At 51.0% G+C, this 18,768-nt stretch overlaps 1 protein-coding gene across 1 annotated transcript; it reads left to right on the top strand.

Annotated features, from left to right (window-relative positions):
• The first annotated feature begins 10,358 nt into the window (after nucleotides 1-10,358).
• LOC128947921 (endonuclease domain-containing 1 protein-like) lies at nucleotides 10,359-11,774 on the top strand. Its single transcript, XM_054292445.1, has 2 exons — nucleotides 10,359-10,643; nucleotides 11,232-11,774. The coding sequence occupies exons 1-2, from the start codon at nucleotides 10,359-10,361 to the stop codon at nucleotides 11,772-11,774; spliced, it is 828 nt and encodes a 275-aa protein (XP_054148420.1).
• The last annotated feature ends 6,994 nt before the right edge of the window (nucleotides 11,775-18,768 follow it).

Genomic DNA, 18,768 nt, shown 5'->3' with positions numbered 1-18,768 from the left:
TTTTCCATTCTGTTATCGAATCACACAATCACAGAATGGGTTGGTTTGGATGGGACCTTAAAGCCTTAAAGATCATCTCATTCTGACCTGCCTGCCATGGGCAGGGACACCTTCCACTACACCAGCTTGTTCCAAGCCCTCCCCAGCCTGGCCTTGAACCATTCCAGACATGGGGCAGTCAAAACAGCTCTGGGTAACTTTTACTCGTACCACAGCCTGCTCACTGTAATTTACTGCTTTATAATATCCCATCTAACCCTGCCCTCCATCGGTGTGAAACCATTCTCTCCTGTCCTGTCACTCCGTACCCTTGTCCAAAGACCCTCTCCAGCCCTCTTGGAGACCCTTGAGGCACTGCACTCTCAGCAGTCTCCTCCAGGCTGAACATCCTCAGCTCTCTCTCCCTCACCCCAGAGCAGACACACTCCAGCCCTTGGAGCACCTTCATGGCCTGCACTGGACTCCACTCCAACAGCTTTGCATCCTTCTTGTGCTGTGGGCCCACAGCTGGAGGCAGCACTGCAGGTGGGGTCGGAGCAGAGCAGGGTAGAGGGGCACCAATGTCCTGGTCAGAGTCTGTGCTGCTTCCTTCTCTGCTGTGTTTCCAGCTCTGTCCCTCAGGGCACCTCCTGCTCTGCTCAAAGGCACAAAGATGTGGGCAGAGCCTCCAGCTGCTTTGCTTTGCTGCCCATGTCAGGAGAGAGCTCTGAGGAACGAGTCCTCTCCTCCTCAGCTGTCCCCAAGAATGTGCAGCTGACTTGTCCCTCCCCTCCTTAGCCAGGCTGTGGCACCAGGGCGCCTCAGGGTGCCCAGAGATCCTGTCTGGAGATCTCCATGTCTGGAGACACACAAAGCCCAACAATACATGATTGTGGAAATCCTGCTCTAGCTGATCCTGCTGCAGCCTGGAGTGTGGACTAGAAGGTCCTGAGAAGTCCCTCCAAAACACAACAATTCAGTGATTCTGTGATCCTGGCACATGCTTTTGATTGCTTGCTTTTGAAAGTGCACCTTGAGAGCAGCAGCTGTTGTATCAGACAGGCAGGCTTTGGCATCAGATCCATAGAGAGCGTGGAGCAGTCAAAACTGAATTCCTGTGTTGCACTCCTTGGACACCTTCATGCTCTGCTCTGCTTCTGAAGCTTTTCTGCAGATTGAGGGGAAACTGATTTGGGGAATTGTATTCAATGCTTGTCAAAGATCCATGTGTGCCCCATCATGGAGTTTGCAAGAGCTTGCAATAAAAGGGATTTTCTGCAGTGCTGGATTGTAGGGTCACATCTTGTATAAACCACAATTTGCTTCCCACTGAAATTTCTATACCCACCAGCAAAGTGACAGTGCCCAGAGCATGCTTGCAGGACATTGGGTGTGCAAATGCAATCAAAGGATGCCACAACACCTACACCAGTGTCAGCATCAGACACCAGTCATTCTCCTGTGAATGGCATGAACCAAGTGTGCCAGGGTACCAACAGCTCATGCAAGCTGTGTCACTTTCAGAGCTGCCAGCTTGGCACTGGACATCTCAGCTCAGGAGCCTTTGTTCATTGTCATGCTTGGTCTCACTGCTCAGCCAGGACCAACCTGTTTGGGGGCTGCACTAAAACACAGGTTCTGGTGGAGGTGCAGAGTGAGGCAGCCCCATGCAGGTGTCTCCAGGTGTGCTGGTGTCCCAGCTGTGACCACAGCCAGCAGAGCTGCAGGCCTGCCTCAGCTGCATAAAGAGCTGCACCCTGGGCCCCTGCAGCTGCCCTGAGCTTTGGAGAGCCCCACTGGGGCTGGCTGATGTGCTGCAGCATCCTGGGCAGCAGGCACCCCCAGCTGGGCCAGCAGCCAGAGGCCAGGCCCATTCCCCAGGGGCAGCTCTGGGGGCTCTGCACACCTGAGCACAGGCACCAGGTGCCAGGGCAGACATGGGGCACGGCCTGGCAGCACCATGCAGTTCTGCTCCTCTTGCCTCCAGCTGCCATGGCCACAGCAGCAAGAGCCCTGCCTTGTGCCAGCAGGGCTGCACACACCCCTGGGAGAAGATGTTGCTTTTAGGAGAGCAAAGTGAGCACATCACTCTCACTGCCTTTGCTGGACAGCTCCTGCCCTCCCAGGTCCTCTGCCTGCATGGATTTTTTCTGCTGGGATCAAATGCTGACACAGCCCCTGCTGGGAAGAAAGCATCAGAGTGACTTCAGGCTGAGGCCCCTCTGCAGACACCTCTGCTGTACCTCAGGCTGAGGCTCCCTCTGACTTGCTCACCCACCTCTGCACACTGGCTGGGGCTTGGGACCATACTCATCCTCACCATTCCTCGTGCCATGTCTCACTGCCCCCACCTTCCAGGCTCTGGAGCCACTGGCTGCTTGAACAACTGTCGTGGTTTGACACTGGCCAAAGACCAGGCACCCACAAAAGCTGCTCACTCAGCCTCCCCTCTCTCAGCTGAAACAAGGAGAGGAAAAGAAATAATAAAAGATTTATGATTTAAGAACTCAGAGTAAAACTCCCAAGGGCAAAACTTGTTCAACTTAGAGATAAAAAATGAGTTTATTACAGACACTATCAGAGGAGGATAATGAGAAGTAAAATAGCCCTTTAAAAACACCTTTTCTTTCCTCAACACTTCCCTCCTTCCCACCAACAGCACAGGCAGACAGAGTGAGCAGGGCTTGGTCAGTTCATCACCCAAGGTTCTCTTCCAATGCTCAGAGAGAGGAGTCCCTCCCCTTCTGCACTGTGGGGTCCCTCCCATGGGAGACAGTTCTCCTTGAACTTCTCCAGTGGGGCTCCACTCTCACTAGCAGCAGTCCAACCAAAACTGCTGCAACAGGAGTCCCTCCCACAGGCACACAGTCCTCCCCAAACTGCCCTGGCCTGGATCATCCTTCCATTGGGTGAAGTCCTGCAAGGACAGGCTGCTCCAGCAGGGGAGCAGGGGACCCCTCTCTTCACCAGGTCTCCCAATGGATCCCAGCATCCACATACTCCAGCATGGGCAGCTCTGAAATGGGCTGTGGGTGGATCTCTGCATTCCCCATGGATCCCCATGGGCTGTGGGTGGATCTCTGCATTCCCCATTAATCCCCAGGGCATGCAGGGGAACTGCTGCTTCACCACAGTCACACCAAGGCCTACAGAGGAATCTCTGCTCTGGTGCCCGGAGCATCACCTCTCCCTCCTTCTCCACTGACCTTGGTGTCTCCATGTTGTTTCCCTCACATTTTCTCAACTCCTCCTAATCTAAGGCTGCAATTCAAACTGCACACGCCACTTTGCTTTCATTTTCCACTTAAATATGTTATTGAGAGGTTTTACCAACATCTCTAACTGTCCCAGCTGTGGGCACCAGCATGTCCATCTTCAGAGCAATCAGGGACTGAATCTGCCAGACAAGGTAGAAGCTTCTAGCAGCTTCTCACAGAAGCCACCTCTGTGGCACTTCTGCTACGAAAATCCAGCCTGTGCAAAACCAACACACCAAGCCCATCAGTTCTAATCAGTGCTGGGTCACTGGGGAGGTGCCAGATGCCTGGAGATTGGCCATTGTGACACCCAGCCACAAGAAGGACTGGGAGGAGAATCTGGGGAACTAGATGTGTGTCCACCTGACATTGCATCCCAGAAGGGTTTTGGAGCAGATTGTCCTGAGTGATGACAGAGTGCATCCAGGAGAACCAAGGCATCAGTCCCAGCCAGCAGGGCTTTAGGAAAGGCAGGTCCTGCCAAGTGAACAGGATCTCCTTTCATAACGAGATGACCGGCCCAGCGGATAAGGGGGATGGCTGTGGAAGTGTCTACCTGGACTTCACCAAAGCCTCTGGCACAGTCTGCCACAGCATTCTCCTGGAAAAGCTGTCAGCCCATGCCTTGGAGAGGTGCTCTCCTGGCTGCCTCAGGAGCTGCCTGCATGTCCAGGCCCAGAGAGCCTTGGTGAGCAGTGCCACATGCAGCTGGCGTCCGGCCACAAGCGCTGTCCCCAGGGACCAGTGTGGGGCCCGGTCCCATTGAAGATCTTTCCTGATGATCTGGATGAGGGGATGCAGGGATCTCTCAGCAAGATCACAGATGGTGCCAAGTTTGGAGGGAGACTCAGCTGCTGGAGGGCAGGAAGGCTCTGCAGAGGGATCTGCACAGGCTGGATCCACGGGCCGAGGCCACCTCTGCAGGCCGTGCAGAGCAAGGCCATGGAGCTGCTGAAGGCCCTGCAGGGAAAGGCCTGAGAGGAGCAGCTGAGGCAGCTGGGGTTCTTTAGCCCAGACATGGGGGCTCTGAGAGATCATTTCTCTCTCCAGCTCCCTGAAAAGGGGGTGTGGCCTGCTGGGGATCAGCATCTTCTACTGGACAGCCAGTGAGACAATGAGAGGGCAAGGCCTCGACCTGCACCAGAGGAGATTCTGGTGGCACATCAGGAGGAATTTCTTCACATAAAGAGTGATTCAACATTGTAATGGACTGTCTGAAGATGTGGTGAAATCCCAGTTCCTGGAGCCTGGATGTGGCACTCAGTGCCATGGTCCACTTGACCAGGGTGTGATTGGTCCAAGGTTGGACTCCACGATGCCAGAGGCCTTTTCCAACAGAAATAATTCTGTGCTTCTGCCAGGCAGCCAGCTTGGAGCTGAGCACAGGGCTGCCCCAGCTCCACAAGCATCCTGCCAGGCACCTTTCAGCTGGCATTGCCTCTGCTTTCTGCTGAGCCTGCTGTGAATGGGCAATAGGATGGAGCCCTTTGCTGAGCCCAGAGCTGCTCCATGCCCACGGTGGGGTGGGAAGCACCTGAGTTCCCTGGGAAGCTGCAGCTGCACTGCCATGGCAGGGTAATTTTGCAGTTTGTTCTGTGTCTGTCCATCTGTGGGAAGAGCTCTGGGCTCCTGTGTGTCACAGGGGTTTTTGTCACTTGGGAAAAACGATTTTTGCTGGGAATTGTGAGGAGACACTGCGACCTCAAGCCGCTTCACTGCTCATGGTTGGATCAGGCAGCTGACTAACCCCATTTCCAGTAACCCCAATGGTTCACATTCTGTGGACTGAGCATGTTGCTATGTGCTGTCCCAAAAGAGAAGGAGACAGGAGAATCAAGACAGTGATATCTTCTAAACTTTGCTTGAGAGAGCAGCTAAGCAAAGATCCTTTAGTCCATCCAGGAAACAAACTTCCCTGTTTGGCAACTTTTATGAGGTTACATTGTAAAGTTGCAACTCTGATTTCTGAGGAACTGCTTATCTGTTGTATATCCGGGTGGCTTTCTGTTTACACTCCCTGCAATGTGGTTCACACTTCCTGAAACTGAGCAAAATGTCCCTTGCTGATGTGCAACAGCACTTTGGCACAGGAATATCAGCCAAGAACCCCTGGGGGTCAGGTCAGGAGGTGGTCAGGAATGCTGCTGCCCAAGTGCTGTGCCCCACACGTGAAGATGCTGCAGAGAACATTGTGGACAACCTGCTCTAGTTGATCTGCTACAGCCTGGAGTCTGGACTAGAAGGTCCTGAGTAGTCCCTCCAAAACACAACAATTCAGTGATTCTGGGATCCTCGCACATACTTTTGTTTGCTTGCTTTTGCAAGTGCACCTTGGGAGCAGCAGCTGTTGTATCAGACAGGCGGGCTTTGGCATCAGATCCATAGAGAGCGTGGAGCAGCCAAAGCTGAATTCCTGTGCTGCACTCCTTGGACACCTTCATGCTCTGCTCTGCTTCTGAAGCTTTTCTGCAGATTGATGGGAAACTGATTTGGGGAATTGTATTCAATGCTTGTCAAAGATCCATGTGTGCCCCATCATGGAGTTTGCAAGAGCTTGCAATAAAAGGGATTTGCTGCAGTGCTGGATTGCAGGGTCACATCTTGTATAAATCACAAGTTGCTTCTCACTGAAATTTCTACTTTCACCAGTAAAGTGACAGTGTCCAGAGCATCCTTGCAGGACACTGAGTTTGCAAATGCAAGCAGAGGATGCCATAACACCCACACAAGTGTCAGCATCAGGCACCAGTTATTCTCCTGTGAGTAGCATGGACAAAGTGGGCCAGGGTGCCAACATCTCTTATAAGATACCTCCATTGATCCAGGAACAAAACTCCCAACTTTGATGTCCCAAAGTTGGACGATCCTTTGGGGGTTGAAGCCTTTGCATTGAAGAGTTCAGTAGGTTCTGTGAATTCAGGATTATGTGGGGTTGCCCCACTTTTCCCCTGGGCGGTGTTGTACACTGGGTCATGCAGCACTGTGAAGTTGGGGGACACTTTGGTGGCCTTTGATGGTTTATGGCCCCTTCTAATGATGTGACCACTGTTGGGCCCTGCTTTGTTCTGTCAGTTGGGCCCCATCAGAAAGGAGGAATTTACCCCACCTCCACCAGATCTGCTTCTTCTTGGCCTTCTCCCTCATGCTGGCTAAACCCCAGTTTGTTTAAGACATTAGCCACAGGTTAACAGAGACAAAAGAAACCACAGGACTCAACCAGCATGTTTAAACAAACTTTGGTCTAACACACGTCTTCTGGACATTTATGGTGGTAACAACCAACTCATCATTCTATTATTCCTGGACTTTTGGAAATGGAAGAAAACGAGTCCAGTTTAGCTTTAAATGAATGAATGGTCATTGAATGACAGAATATTTGGGGTTGGAAAGGACCTTAACGACCAGCCTACTTCCATGCCCTCCCATAGGCAGGGAAACCTTCCACTATCCCAGGCTGCTCCAAGCCTGGTTCAACCTGGCCATGGACACTTGTAGGCATGGGGCAGTCTCAGCTTCTGTGGGCAACCTGGGCTTGGGTTTCACCACCCCACAGTCAAAAATGTCTTCTTAATATCCAATCTAAACCAACATTTCTTGCATTTCAAACCCTTTCAGCTTGGTCCAGTGCTGTGGTTTAACCCCAGCCAGCAGCCACGTCCCATGCAGCCTCTCCCTCCCTCCCTGAACACCAGGATCACCGAGAGAACTGGAAGGGGAAAAGCTGGAAAACTCCTGGGTGGAGATAGAGACAGTTTAAAAGGGAAAGCAAAAGCTGAGCACACAAGCAAAGCACATCAAGGATTTCCTTCACCATTTCCCATGGATAGAAAGGTGTTCAGACACCTCCAGGGGAGCAGGGCCCCATCCCACCTAACAACTACCTCAGAAGACAAAACCCACCACTCCATTCTTCTCCTCCTTCCTCCTCCTTCCCCTGATGTTATATCCTCAGCATGATGTCACATGCTCTGGAATATGCTCTGGTCAATTGGGCCCACCTGTCCTGGCTGTGTCTCCACCCAACTCCCAAGTACCCCCAGCCTCCTCACAAGTCTGGCAGAACAGAAAGCACAAAAGGCCTTGCCTCTGTGAAAGCTCTGCCCAGCAATACCAGAAACATCTCTGTCTTATCAATTCTGTGTTCAGCACAACTCCAAAACACAGCCCCACACCTGCCACTGACAAAAACATTATCTCTAAACCCAGCACACCTGTCAGCTCCAAGCCCGTGTGCAGAGTCTGTCTCCAGCTCTCCTGTAGACTCCTCAAGTACTAGCAGGTGCTCCAAGGTATCCCCAGAGCCTTCTGCTTCCCAGGCCGCTGGGATGGAGCTCTCACACAGCCATGGCAACCAGGCAAGAGAATATTGGCAGCCTGGCCATGGCAATGATGTTCAGGGAGGCTGCAGAAGGACAGATTGTGAATATCTGAGTGTATCAGAGTCAGGCCAGTCCATCCAGCGTCAGCAGAGCTGTTCTGTTGGGAGCAGAAACACGTGTAGGTGCTGGAGCAGCAGCCGCTGTAGCTGGTGGGATTGATGAAAGGATCAAGGAACCCACCAGACCCTGTTAGCTGACCCTGACATGCCATGCTACAAGGCAGCAAATTTGGGAGAAATTCTGAGGAAACTAAAGCAATGTCAGCATCTTTCTGAGTGGGTGTGAACAAACTCTGTAAATAAAAATAGAAAACTTCTCTTTTCTGTGGAATTCACTGTTTACTAAAAAGGGCAACTTTATAACTGGGTGTATAGTTAACTGATCCTGACATACCATGCTGCAAGGCAGCAAATTTGGGAGAAATTCTGGGGAAACTATAACAAGCAACAGTCAGCACATTTCAGGGTGTGTGTGAAAATATCCTCTGAATAAAAATAGAAAACTTCTCTATTCTTTAGAATTCCTTGTTTATAACAAGGGGCAAATTTTTGAAAGGGTATATATTGCAGTGGCACTCCTGAGGATTCAAACACTTCTTTCTCGTAGGAGAAGACAGAAGGAACAGTCCAGCTGCCTGTTCTGAGACTCTACACCAAGGTAAGCTCTTTCTCCCTCCTCACCATTGATTCCAATATTAAAAATCTCTCCTGACTTTCTGAAAAAAATATATATATGGACAAAGGCTAGGCTGGAGCTGCTGAGCTCCAAGGAGCAGTCAGAGCTTATGCATGCTCTGAATTTTGCAGGACTTTGTTGTTTTCTGTCAGTCAGGAGGGTACAGACAGAAGGAATGTTTTGGGAAAAAATTCAAGCAGACTCACCTAAAAATTAATATCAAAACTGTAGAACAAGAAGGAAGGGGGAGATTATTGAGTATTAAAACCGCACCCATAACCTTGCAAAAAACCTCGGGACAAACACAGGTGTGGTCTAAATTCCCAGGAAAATTTACTCAAAAAGCTTCTTGCGAAATCCAACCACTGTCACTTCCTGGAGAGCATATAAACCCAGAGAGTGTGACACTGCAGCAGAGGCATTTGAGACTTCTCTGCCACTTTGGGGCTGCGAGCAGAATCCTGTGCTGCTCTTTCTCACGGTAGGCTCTTTTCTATGAATCTGTTATATTAGATATTACCTTAGTTAGATCTCTTTCAGTCTCATGGAGTGGGTCATGCAGAAGGACTTTTCAGACCCTTCTCTCCTTGATTTGGGGCAGCTTTGGGCATGCTCTGCAGAGTACTGTAAAAAGTCCCGACTGGTAGTTGCAGTTCTCAGTTTGCAGCTCATTGGTCACCACATTCCTGATGCAGGGCTGAACAAGAGGAAAAGGAGCAGATATCTTGGGTCAGAGCAGGGCTGTGTGCAGCTCAGCATCCTGAATCCAGTGAAAAGGGAGAGATGAGGGGCAGGGAGAAGAACAAGACAAGGGCAAATGTGCAAGATGACTTGTGAAGCCTTCAGCAGTGCTGAGCTCAGCCCCTGGCCAGCCCAAGGTGGGCTTTGTGCTTTAGAGGCTGTGGCAGCTTTGTGTGCCAGGAACCCTTTGAACTGCCTGTCCCAGCTGCCTGATCCCAAATGCTGATGATATTAAATCTGTCCAATGAGTGTCTGGCAATGCAAATGGAAGCATCCCTGCTCTCCCAAAGCCTGTGCTGCCTCTGAAAGGAGACAAAGCTCCTCATGTGGTTGCCAGCATCCCAGGGAGCTTTTCAGCAGCGTTCTCATAAAGGAATGACCTTACTGCCTGCTGAAAATCACATCAGCACTGAGAAAGACAAAACAGGACAGGTGGCTGTCCAAGAAATTCCTGCAGTGGTGCCTTTGACTGTCCAGGGAAATCAATCAGCAAAGCTGAAGATGGGCATCAGCAGGAATTCCAAGCAACCAGGGCAAGAGCTGCCCCTCAGGGCTTGCCTTGCAGCAGCCACTGTGCTGATAAGATAGAGGTGTTATCCCTCATGCTTGCTGCTGCCATCTGCTTGGCCCCTTCATTTGCTCCCTCCATGTGTCTGCAAGTTCAGAGTCTGGGGCTGGATAACGTGGAAATGCAAGGTGAGCAGCAGGACATGCATGGCCCCATGTCAGCTGAGAGGCAGGAGCCCAGGTGGATGATTTGGGGTTCAGTGTTGGGTCTGACTGGAAGAGCTGAGTGTCTGTGTGAACCTGGATGGGGCCAGAGAGCTGTAGGCAGTGCAGCATTGCTGTTCTTGGCCTGCCCAATGGCCCATGAGATTAAAGCCCAGCCCAGCATGGCAGGGGGCTGAGCAGAGTCCGTGCCCAGCTGCAGGTGTGTGCTGTGGGAAGGTGCTGAGAGCAGGAGGGAGGTGGGCAAAGGTGACCTTGTCCCAGGACTGTGCCTCAGTTGCAAGATCCCTTTGCTGTGAGAGCTGATTGCAGTCCTGGTGGGTTTGGCTCCTTCCTCCTACAGGCTGAGTGCTCCCACTGCTGCCTCTTCTGGGCAGCTAAACCCTGTTTTTGGTTTCAGCCTTGTCATACTCGTAATTTTTCCATATGCAGGAGGAAAGAAATGACTCCTTTCCTGGTCTCTCACAAATCCCTGCTCTGCCAGCTCTGTCCCTCTGCACAAAAAGGCTCCAGGCCATGACCTGCTCTCTCCAAGCTGAGTGTCCCTCTGCATTTGCCTTCCAGGGGAGCAAGAGCCCTTCACTGAAATCCTGCCACCATGCTGGGGCTGCTGTTGCTGCAGGTGTTGGCCAGCTGCCTCTGGCTGGGACACAGCGAGGTGGTGAACTCCTTTGATAGCTGTCCTCAGTTTTTCTATTCTGGGACCTTTCCAAATGATGCCCTGAATCCAAAGAACCCAGCCCGGATCTGTCAGCGCTTCAACAACTCGTATCACTATGCCACCCTGTACGACAGAGACGGGAGAATTCCAGTGTACTCTGCTTACAAATATGAGCCTGGAAATGCCAAGAGACCTCACTCGTGGTGGTTTGTTGAGCCTCAGGTGAGTGTCTCTCTTACAGCACATCATCCTCCAGCCACTCAGCTGAAGCTGTAGCCCTCCCAGGCCGTATTTCCTGGCACATCTCCCTTTTTATGGGGTTACAGGAAGTAACCTCTAGTATTCCAGGACTGGGGTACACCTGTAGGAACAATACATAACATCACAGAATCACAGAATCACAGCGTGGTGTGAGAACATCCAGGGAGAGCCCTGGGCAGATTTGGGCTGTGGAGACAGGAGGAAAGGGAAGCAGATTTGGCAGGGGAGGTGAATCACCAAAGTCACTTTTCAGTCCTAGGAGTGGGAAATTGTCTCGTGCATGTATCCACGCTCCCAGCAGAGGCTGCAGGCTGGATCACAAAGGTCACAAATCAAACTGAGAGCACTCAGATTCTGAGCTGCTTGTTCTTTAAAGCTTTTGCATTCATGCAGGAAGGACACGTGTATGATTTTTCTCAGATTCACACATTTTCCTACACTGAGATGACAGTAAATGGGATTTTGACCAGCAGAGATTTCTGCACCAGGGAAATCTTCTCCATTATTCCCATTCCCTATTCTAACACATCTTTCTCTTTCCCTGTCCAGCTTATAGGTGAAAATAATCTTAGAGAGATGGAAAGAGAGTCGGTCCTCATAGGGCAACATCATTTCACCTTAGACCAAATCAAAAAAAGCCAGGCTGTCCTTGATGACTACAAACCACTGAAGAATTTGGACCGAGGCCATTTGAACCCCAATGCTCAACAGTGTAGCAGGGAAAGCAAGACAGCCACCTTCACCCTGACCAACGTAGTGCCCCAGGACAGCAGCCTCAACAATGGACAGTGGAACATCTACGAGTGTAAAACAATGCCCCAAAAGACCCAGGGCTGTAAAACCACCTACGTGATCACGGGTGCTGTGCCTGGGAACACCTACGTATCCAATAACAGGGTGAACAGACCCAGCCACATCTGGTCAGCTGCCTGCTGCCTGGGCGATGAAGAGCCCACGAAGGCTTGGGGGGCCATTGCTGAGAATGACAAGAACCAGGTGGAAGAGCTCAGCCTGGGGGAGCTGGAGAAGAGGTTGAGCAATCTCTACGGTGGAACGGTTACTCTGTTCAACAATGCCTGTCCCCGCAAATAAGCCCCACAGCCTCATTAGAATAGGCTTGGTGGCTTTTCACACATGTCCCAGAATCACAGAATCAAAGAATGGGTTGGTTTCATGGGACATTAAAGCCTTAAAGATCATCTCATTCTCAACTGCCTGCGATGGGCAGGGACACCTTCCACTACACCAGCTTGTCCCAAGCCCTCCCCAGCCTGGCCTTGAACCCTTCCAGACATGGGGCAGTCAAAACAGCTCTGGGTAACTTTTACTCGTACCACAGCCTGCTCACTGTAATTTACTGCTTTATAATATCACATCTAACCCTGCCCTCCATCAGTGTGAAACCATTCCCTCCTGTCCTTTCACTCCATACCCTTGTCCAAAGACCCTCTCCAGCCCTCTTGGAGACCCTTGAGGTACTGCACCCTCAGCAGTTTCTCCAGGCTGAACATCCCCAGCTCTCTCTCCCTCTCCGCAGAGCAGACACACTCCAGCCCTTGGAGCACCTTCATGGCCTGCACTGGACTCCACTCCAACAGCTTTCCATCCTTCTTGTGCTGTGGGCCCCAGAGCTGGAGGCAGCACTGCAGGTGGGGTCTGAGCAGAGCAGAGCAGAGGGGCACCAATGTCCTGGTCAGAGTCTGTGCTGCTTCCTTCTCTGCTGTGTTTCCAGCTCTGTCCCTCAGGGCACCTCCTGCTCTGCTCAAAGGCACAAAGATGTGGGCAGAGCCTCCAGCTGCTTTGCTTTGCTGCCCGTGTCAGGAGAGAGCTCTGAGGAACGAGTCCTCTCCTCCTCAGCTGTCCCCAAGAATGTGCAGCTGACTTGTCCCTCCCCTCCTTAGCCAGGCTGTGGCACCAGGGCGCCTCAGGGTGTCCAGAGATCCTGTCTGGAGATCTCCATGTCTGGAGATACCCAAAGCCCAACAATACATGATTCTGGACAACCTGCTCTAGCTGATCCTGCTGCAGCCTGGAGTGTGGACTAGAAGAGATGCTGAGAAGTCCCTCCAAAACACAACAATTCAGTGATTCTGTCATCCTGGCACATGCTTTTGTTTGCTTGCTTTTGCAACTGCACAATGGGAGCAGCAGCTGTTGTATCAGACAGGCAGGCTTTGGCATCAGATCCATAGAGAGCGTGGAGCAGCCAAAGCTGAATTTCTGTGCTGCACTCCTTGGACACCTTCATGCTCTGCTCTGCTTCTGAAGCTTTTCTGCAGATGGATGGGAAACTGTTTTGGGGAAATGTATTCAATGCTTGTCAAAGTTCAATGTGTGCCCCATCATGGAGTTTGCAAGAGCTTGCAATAAAAGTGATTTGCTGCAGTGCTGGATTGCAGGGTCACATCTTGTATAAACCACAAGTTACTTCTCACTGAAATTTCTACATCTACCAGTAAAATCACAGTGCCGAGAGCATACTTGCAGGACATTGGATGTACAAATGCAATCAGAGGATGCCGCAACACCTACACCAGTGTCAGCATCAGGCACCAGTCATTCTCCTGTGAATGGCATGAACCAAGTGTGCCAGGGTGCCAACAGCTCATGCAAGCTGTGTCACTTTCAGAGCTGCCAGCGTGGCACTGGACATCTCAGGTCAGGAGCTGTTGTTCATTGTCCTGCTGGGTCTCACTGCTCAGCCACGACCAACCTGTTTGGGGGCTGCACTAAAACACAGGTTCTGGAGGAGGTGCAGAGTGAGGCAGCCCCATGCAGGTGTCTCCAGGTGTGCTGGTGTCCCAGCTGTGACCACAGCCAGCAGAGCTGCAGGCCTGCCTCAGCTGCATAAAGAGCTGCACCCTGGGCCCCTGCAGCTGCCCTGAGCTTTGGAGAGCCCCACTGGGGCTGGCTGATGTGCTGCAGCATCCTGGGCAGCAGGCACCCCCAGCTGGGCCAGCAGCCAGAGGCCAGGCCCATTCCCCAGGGGCAGCTCTGGGGGCTCTGCACACCTGAGCACAGGCACCAGGTGCCAGGGCAGACACGGGGCACGGCCTGGCAGCACCATGCAGTTCTGCTCCTCTTCCTCCAGCTGCCATGGCCACAGCAGCAAGAGCCCTGCCTTCTGCCAGCGGGGCTGCACACACCCCTGGGAGAAGATGTTGCTTTTAGGAGAGCAAAGTGAGCACATCACTCTCACTGCCTTTGCTGGACAGCTCCTGCCCTCCCAGGTCCTCTGCCTGCATGGATTTTTTCTGCTGGGATCAAATGCTGACACAGCCCCTGCTGGGATGAAAGCATCAGAGTGATTTCAGGCTGAGGCCCCTCTGCAGACACCTCTGCTGTACCTCAGGCTGAGGCTCCCTCTGACTTGCTCACCCACCTCTGCACACTGGCTGGGGATTGGGACCACACTCAGCCTCACCATTCCTCATGCCATGTCTCACTGCCCCAAATTTCCAGGCTCTGGAGCCACAGGCTGCTTGAACAACTGTTGTGGTTTGACACTAGCCAAACACCAGGCACCCACAAAAGCTGCTCACTCAGCCTCCCCTCTCATAGCTGGACAGTGGAGAGAAAAAAAATAATAAAGATTTATGAGTTGAGATAAGGATTCAGAGTAAACACTCGTAAGGGCAAAACTTGTTCAACTTAGAGATGGAAAATGAGTTTATTACAGACACAATCAGAGGAGGATAATGAGAAGTAAAATAGCCCTTTAAAAACACCTTTTCTTTCCTCAACACTTCCCTCCTTCCCACCAACAGCACAGGCAGACAGAGTGAGCGGGGCTTGGTCGGTTCTTTTCCAATGCTCAGGGAGAGGAGTCCCTCCCCTTCTGCACCGTGGGGTCCCTCCCATGGGAGACAGTTCTCCTTGAACTTCTCCAGTGGGGCTCCACTCTCACTAGCAGCAGTCCAACCAAAACTGCTGCAACAGGAGTCCCTCCCACAGGCACACAGTCCTCCCAAAACTGCCCTGGCCTGGTCATCTTTCCATAAGGTGCAGTCCAAAGACAGGCTCCTGTAACAGGAGAGCAGGGGACCCCTCTCTTCACCAGGTCTCCCAGTGGATCACAGCCTCCTCCAGGCATCCACCTGCTCCAGACTGGGCACATCCCCCATGGGCTGTCGGTGGATCTCTGAATATATCCTGGACTCCCACGGCCTGTGTGCGGACCTCTGAATCCCCTGTGGATCCCCATGGGTTGCAGGGGCAGAGCGGCTTCACCATGGCCTACAGAGGAATCTTGGCTCCAGCACCTGGAGCACCTCCTCCTCCTCCTTCTCCATTGACCTTGCTGTCTCCATGTTGTTTCCCTCACATGTTCTCACCTCCTCCTAATCTCTGACTGGAATTCAAACTGCACGCTCCACTTTGTTTTGATTTTCTTCTTAAATATGTTATTGCAGAGGTGTCACCAACATCTCTAATTGGTCCAGCTGTGGCCAGCAGCATGTCCATCTACAGAGCCACCACAGATTGGGTTTGCTGGACAATGCTGGAAGCTTCTAGCAGCTTCTCACAGAAGACCCCTATGTGGCCTCCCCACTTGCAAAAACTCAGCTGTGCAAAACCAACACACCAACCCCATCCGTGCCACCTCTGTCAACTTCCCTGGCCCTTCCTAGGACCTTCACTCCTGGCAATAATCAGAAATGCCCTGCCATCCCCAGCAAGCTTGGAAATACATGGGAAGCCCAACAGTGAAAAGGATCAGCTTGGACTCTGCCTTATTTCATTCATGGGGACTGTTGCTTTCCATCAGTGGCGGGTCACTGGGGAGGTGCCAGCTGCCTGGAGTTTGCAATTGTGACACACATCCACAAGAAGGGCTGGAAGGAGAATCTGGGGAATTACAGGCGTGTCCCCCTGAACTTGCATCCCGGAAGTGTTTTGGAGCAGATTGTCCTGAGTGTGATCACAGGACGCATCCAGGAGAACCAAGGCATCAGTCCCAGCCAGCCAGCAGGGCTTTAGGAAAGACAGGTCTTGCCTAGCGAACTGTTGGAAGCCTGGATGCTGAGAATTTTACACTTTCTTTGCTGAAAGGCACAAATCCGCCAGGGCACACTGCATTTGACCTGAAGTCCTGGAGAAGGCTTCCAAAATTGAGTGATAGCCCTGGAATTACAGGTAAGTAATTTGAAAAGAAGTATGTAATATCAAAGGGTGAAAAGCACAGGGTTTAACATTTTTGAATATAGCAATATCTATAAAGCAAGAGGGAGGGTTGTGGGCACTGGCCGGTTGTTCTTCACCTTCTTCCTCATGGGTTTGGGGAGCAGGATGTAATTGGTTAGAAAAGTCTGCATTGTGGACTTTGAGTGATTAGTTTCTGGATTAAAAGTCAAAAAAATTTAGTTGTCATTTCTTAATTGGATAGTTTAGCCTTCAAAGACTTGGTTGAGAAAGATACTGGGCCAGTTTGCATCTTGTTAGTTGAATCCTGTAAAATTCACAAAAATCACACTTTGTAAGACTGTAATACAGATAAGAATTAATAAACACTGAACACCAAACACGAGAAATACTCCTGCGCATTTCGTTCCAATTCTAACAATTAAGAAGATAAAATAACAACACAATAGCGAACCTGATTTCCTTTGATGACCAGATGACTGCCCCAGTGGATGAGGGGGGGTTGCTGTGGAAGTGTCTACCTGGACTTCACCAAAGCCTCTGGCACAGTCTCCCACGGCATTCTCCTGGAAAAGCTGTCAGCCCAGGCCTTGGAGAGGTGCTCTCCTGGCTGCCTCAGGAGCTGCCTGCATGTCCAGGCCCAGAGAGCCTTGGTGAGCAGTGCCACATGCAGCTGGCGTCCGGCCACAAGCGCTGTCCCCAGGGACCAGGGTGGGGCCCGGTACCATTGAAGATCTTTCCTGATGATCTGGATGAGGGGATGCAGGGAACTCTCAGCAAGATCACAGATGGTGCCAACTCTGGAGGGAGACTCAGCTGCTGGAGGGCAGGAAGGCTCTGCAGAGGGATCTGCACAGGCTGGATCCACGGGCCGAGGCCACCTCTGCAGGCCGTGCAGAGCAAGGCCATGGAGCTGCTGAAGGCCCTGCAGGGAAAGGCCTGTGAGGAGCAGCTGAGGCAGCTGGGGTTCTTTAGCCCAGACATGGGGGCTCTGAGAGATCATTTCTCTCTCCAGCTCCCTGAAAAGGGATGTAGCCAGCTGGGGATCAGCATCTTCTGCTGGACTACCAGCGAGACAATGAGAGGGCAAGGCCTCGACCTGCACCAGGGGAGATTCTGGTGGCACATCAGGAGGAATTTCTTCACATAAAGGGTGATTCAACATTGGAATGGACTGGCTGAAGATGTGGTGAAATCTCAGTTCCTGGAGCCTGGATGTGGCACTCAGTGCCATGGTCCACTTGACCAGGGTGTGATTGGTCCAAGGTTGGACTCCACGATGCCAGAGGCCTTTTCCAATAGAAATAATTCTGTGCTTCTCCCAGGAAGCCAGCTTGGAGCTGAGCACAGGGCTGCCCCAGCTCCACAAGCATGCTGCCAGGCACCTTTCAGCTGGCATTGCCTCTGCTTTCTGCTGAGCCTGCTGTGAATGGGCAATAGGGATGGAGCCCTTTGCTGAGCCCAGAGCTGCTCCATGCCCATGGTGGGGTGGGAAGTACCTGAGTTCCCTGGGAAGCTGCAGCTGCACTGCCATGGCAGGGTAATTTTGCAGTTTGTTCTGTGTCTGTCCGTCTTAGGGGAGAGCTCTGGGCTCCAGTGTGTCACAGGGATTTTAGCCACCATAAAAAAATTATTTTTGCTGGGACCTGTGAGGAGACACTGCCACCTCAAGCCACTTTACTGAAAAGTGTTTTATCATGCAGCTGTCTTAGCTGTTCTCTAGTAACACGATGGATTCAGATTGCATTAAATGAACCATTTGTCAAGTGCTGTTCTGGAAGAGAAGGAAACAAGAAAATTAAGACATTTTCATAACCTGGCCTCTGCTGGGCATAACTCCTTTGTTCCATCCAGGAGTATCTTTGGCTGCTCATTGGGAAGGCAGCCTGGGAGCTGCTTCCTGGTGCTTTGCCATCCCCTGGGCAAAGCAGATGCCATCCTCATCTCCTACGTTGGACACCGGATTTCTCTCATGCAGGCAGCAAATGTATTGTGTGGGGCTCTGCATGAAAGATGTTCTGTTTGGGGCACTGCCCAGCCAATCTCCAGCTGCTCCTCCAGGGAAAATGCCCAGCTCTTCATCTCACCCTGCAGGGAGAGGCTTTTTCCTGGGAACTGATGACCAAAGGGATGAGGGTCATTCCTGAGTCTCACAGGAGGTTCCCCTGGAAGTTTCCTGTCTTAAATTAAATGCTAATCTAGAAAAAAGAGACTACTTTTACTAGTCTAAGTGCTTTATCTTGCTGGTAGCTTTTAGAAGAGATGAAAGGCAAATTTATCAATACCTAAATATTTATTCTCATTGTTATTTTTACATCCAAAATCAGATTAAGACATTAAGTAAATATTAGATGTTTGCTTAACCATCTTAGCCTCTGGATACAAAGGCCACACCTATTATAAAAGTTGTATAGGATTAAACCTCCTTTGATATCTGAGGAATTTATCTCTTGTGTACCTGGATGGGATTGTGTGAAGTTACACTCCATGTACATAAGAATCACCAAACCTATTCAAACTAATTACACAATAGGAGAGTTTCCCTACTGTTTTGTTTTGTTTTTACTGTTGCTCTTGGTTATTGTCTGGATTCTCCTCCAATGGGATTTACGAATTCAGATTTCACACAGCGACTGTGCAAATATTGGAGCTCCAACTGCCAACAACAAACCCCAAACACATAAAGTATTTTATGCTTTCAAATATATCCTTCCCTGGTGGATGGCACTCCATTTAAGAGTGGCAAGCAAGATTACATAGATATAAATAATCATCTGTGTAATCTTGGCTCAGCAAGATTACACAGATGATTATTTATATCTATGTAAACATCAGATCCATTCTAAGGAACACTTAAAGGCCAAAACATGAGCTGCTTCTGACAATCCAGGTCACATTCATGTTTACTCTGAAAGCAGCAACAATTTAAGCAAAGACTGATTTC

The sequence above is a fragment of the Melozone crissalis genome, unplaced genomic scaffold (assembly GCF_028551555.1).
Source record: "Melozone crissalis strain CALT ecotype California unplaced genomic scaffold, PUWL_Pcris_2 ptg000110l_1, whole genome shotgun sequence".
Classification (NCBI taxonomy): domain Eukaryota; kingdom Metazoa; phylum Chordata; class Aves; order Passeriformes; family Passerellidae; genus Melozone; species Melozone crissalis.
Note: the sequence above shows the minus strand (reverse complement) of the source record. Positions and strands in the feature narration are given on the sequence as shown.

What these genes read in the sequence shown, in the direction of transcription:
- LOC128947921 (XM_054292445.1), top strand. Translation starts at nt 10,359, where the DNA reads ATGCTGGGGCTGCTGTTGCTGCAGGTGTTGGCCAGCTGCCTCTGGCTG. An exon ending in GGTGGTTTGTTGAGCCTCAG is followed by an intron (nt 10,644 to 11,231) that starts GTGAGTGTCTCT and finishes TTCCCTGTCCAG; the next exon opens with CTTATAGGTGAAAATAATCT.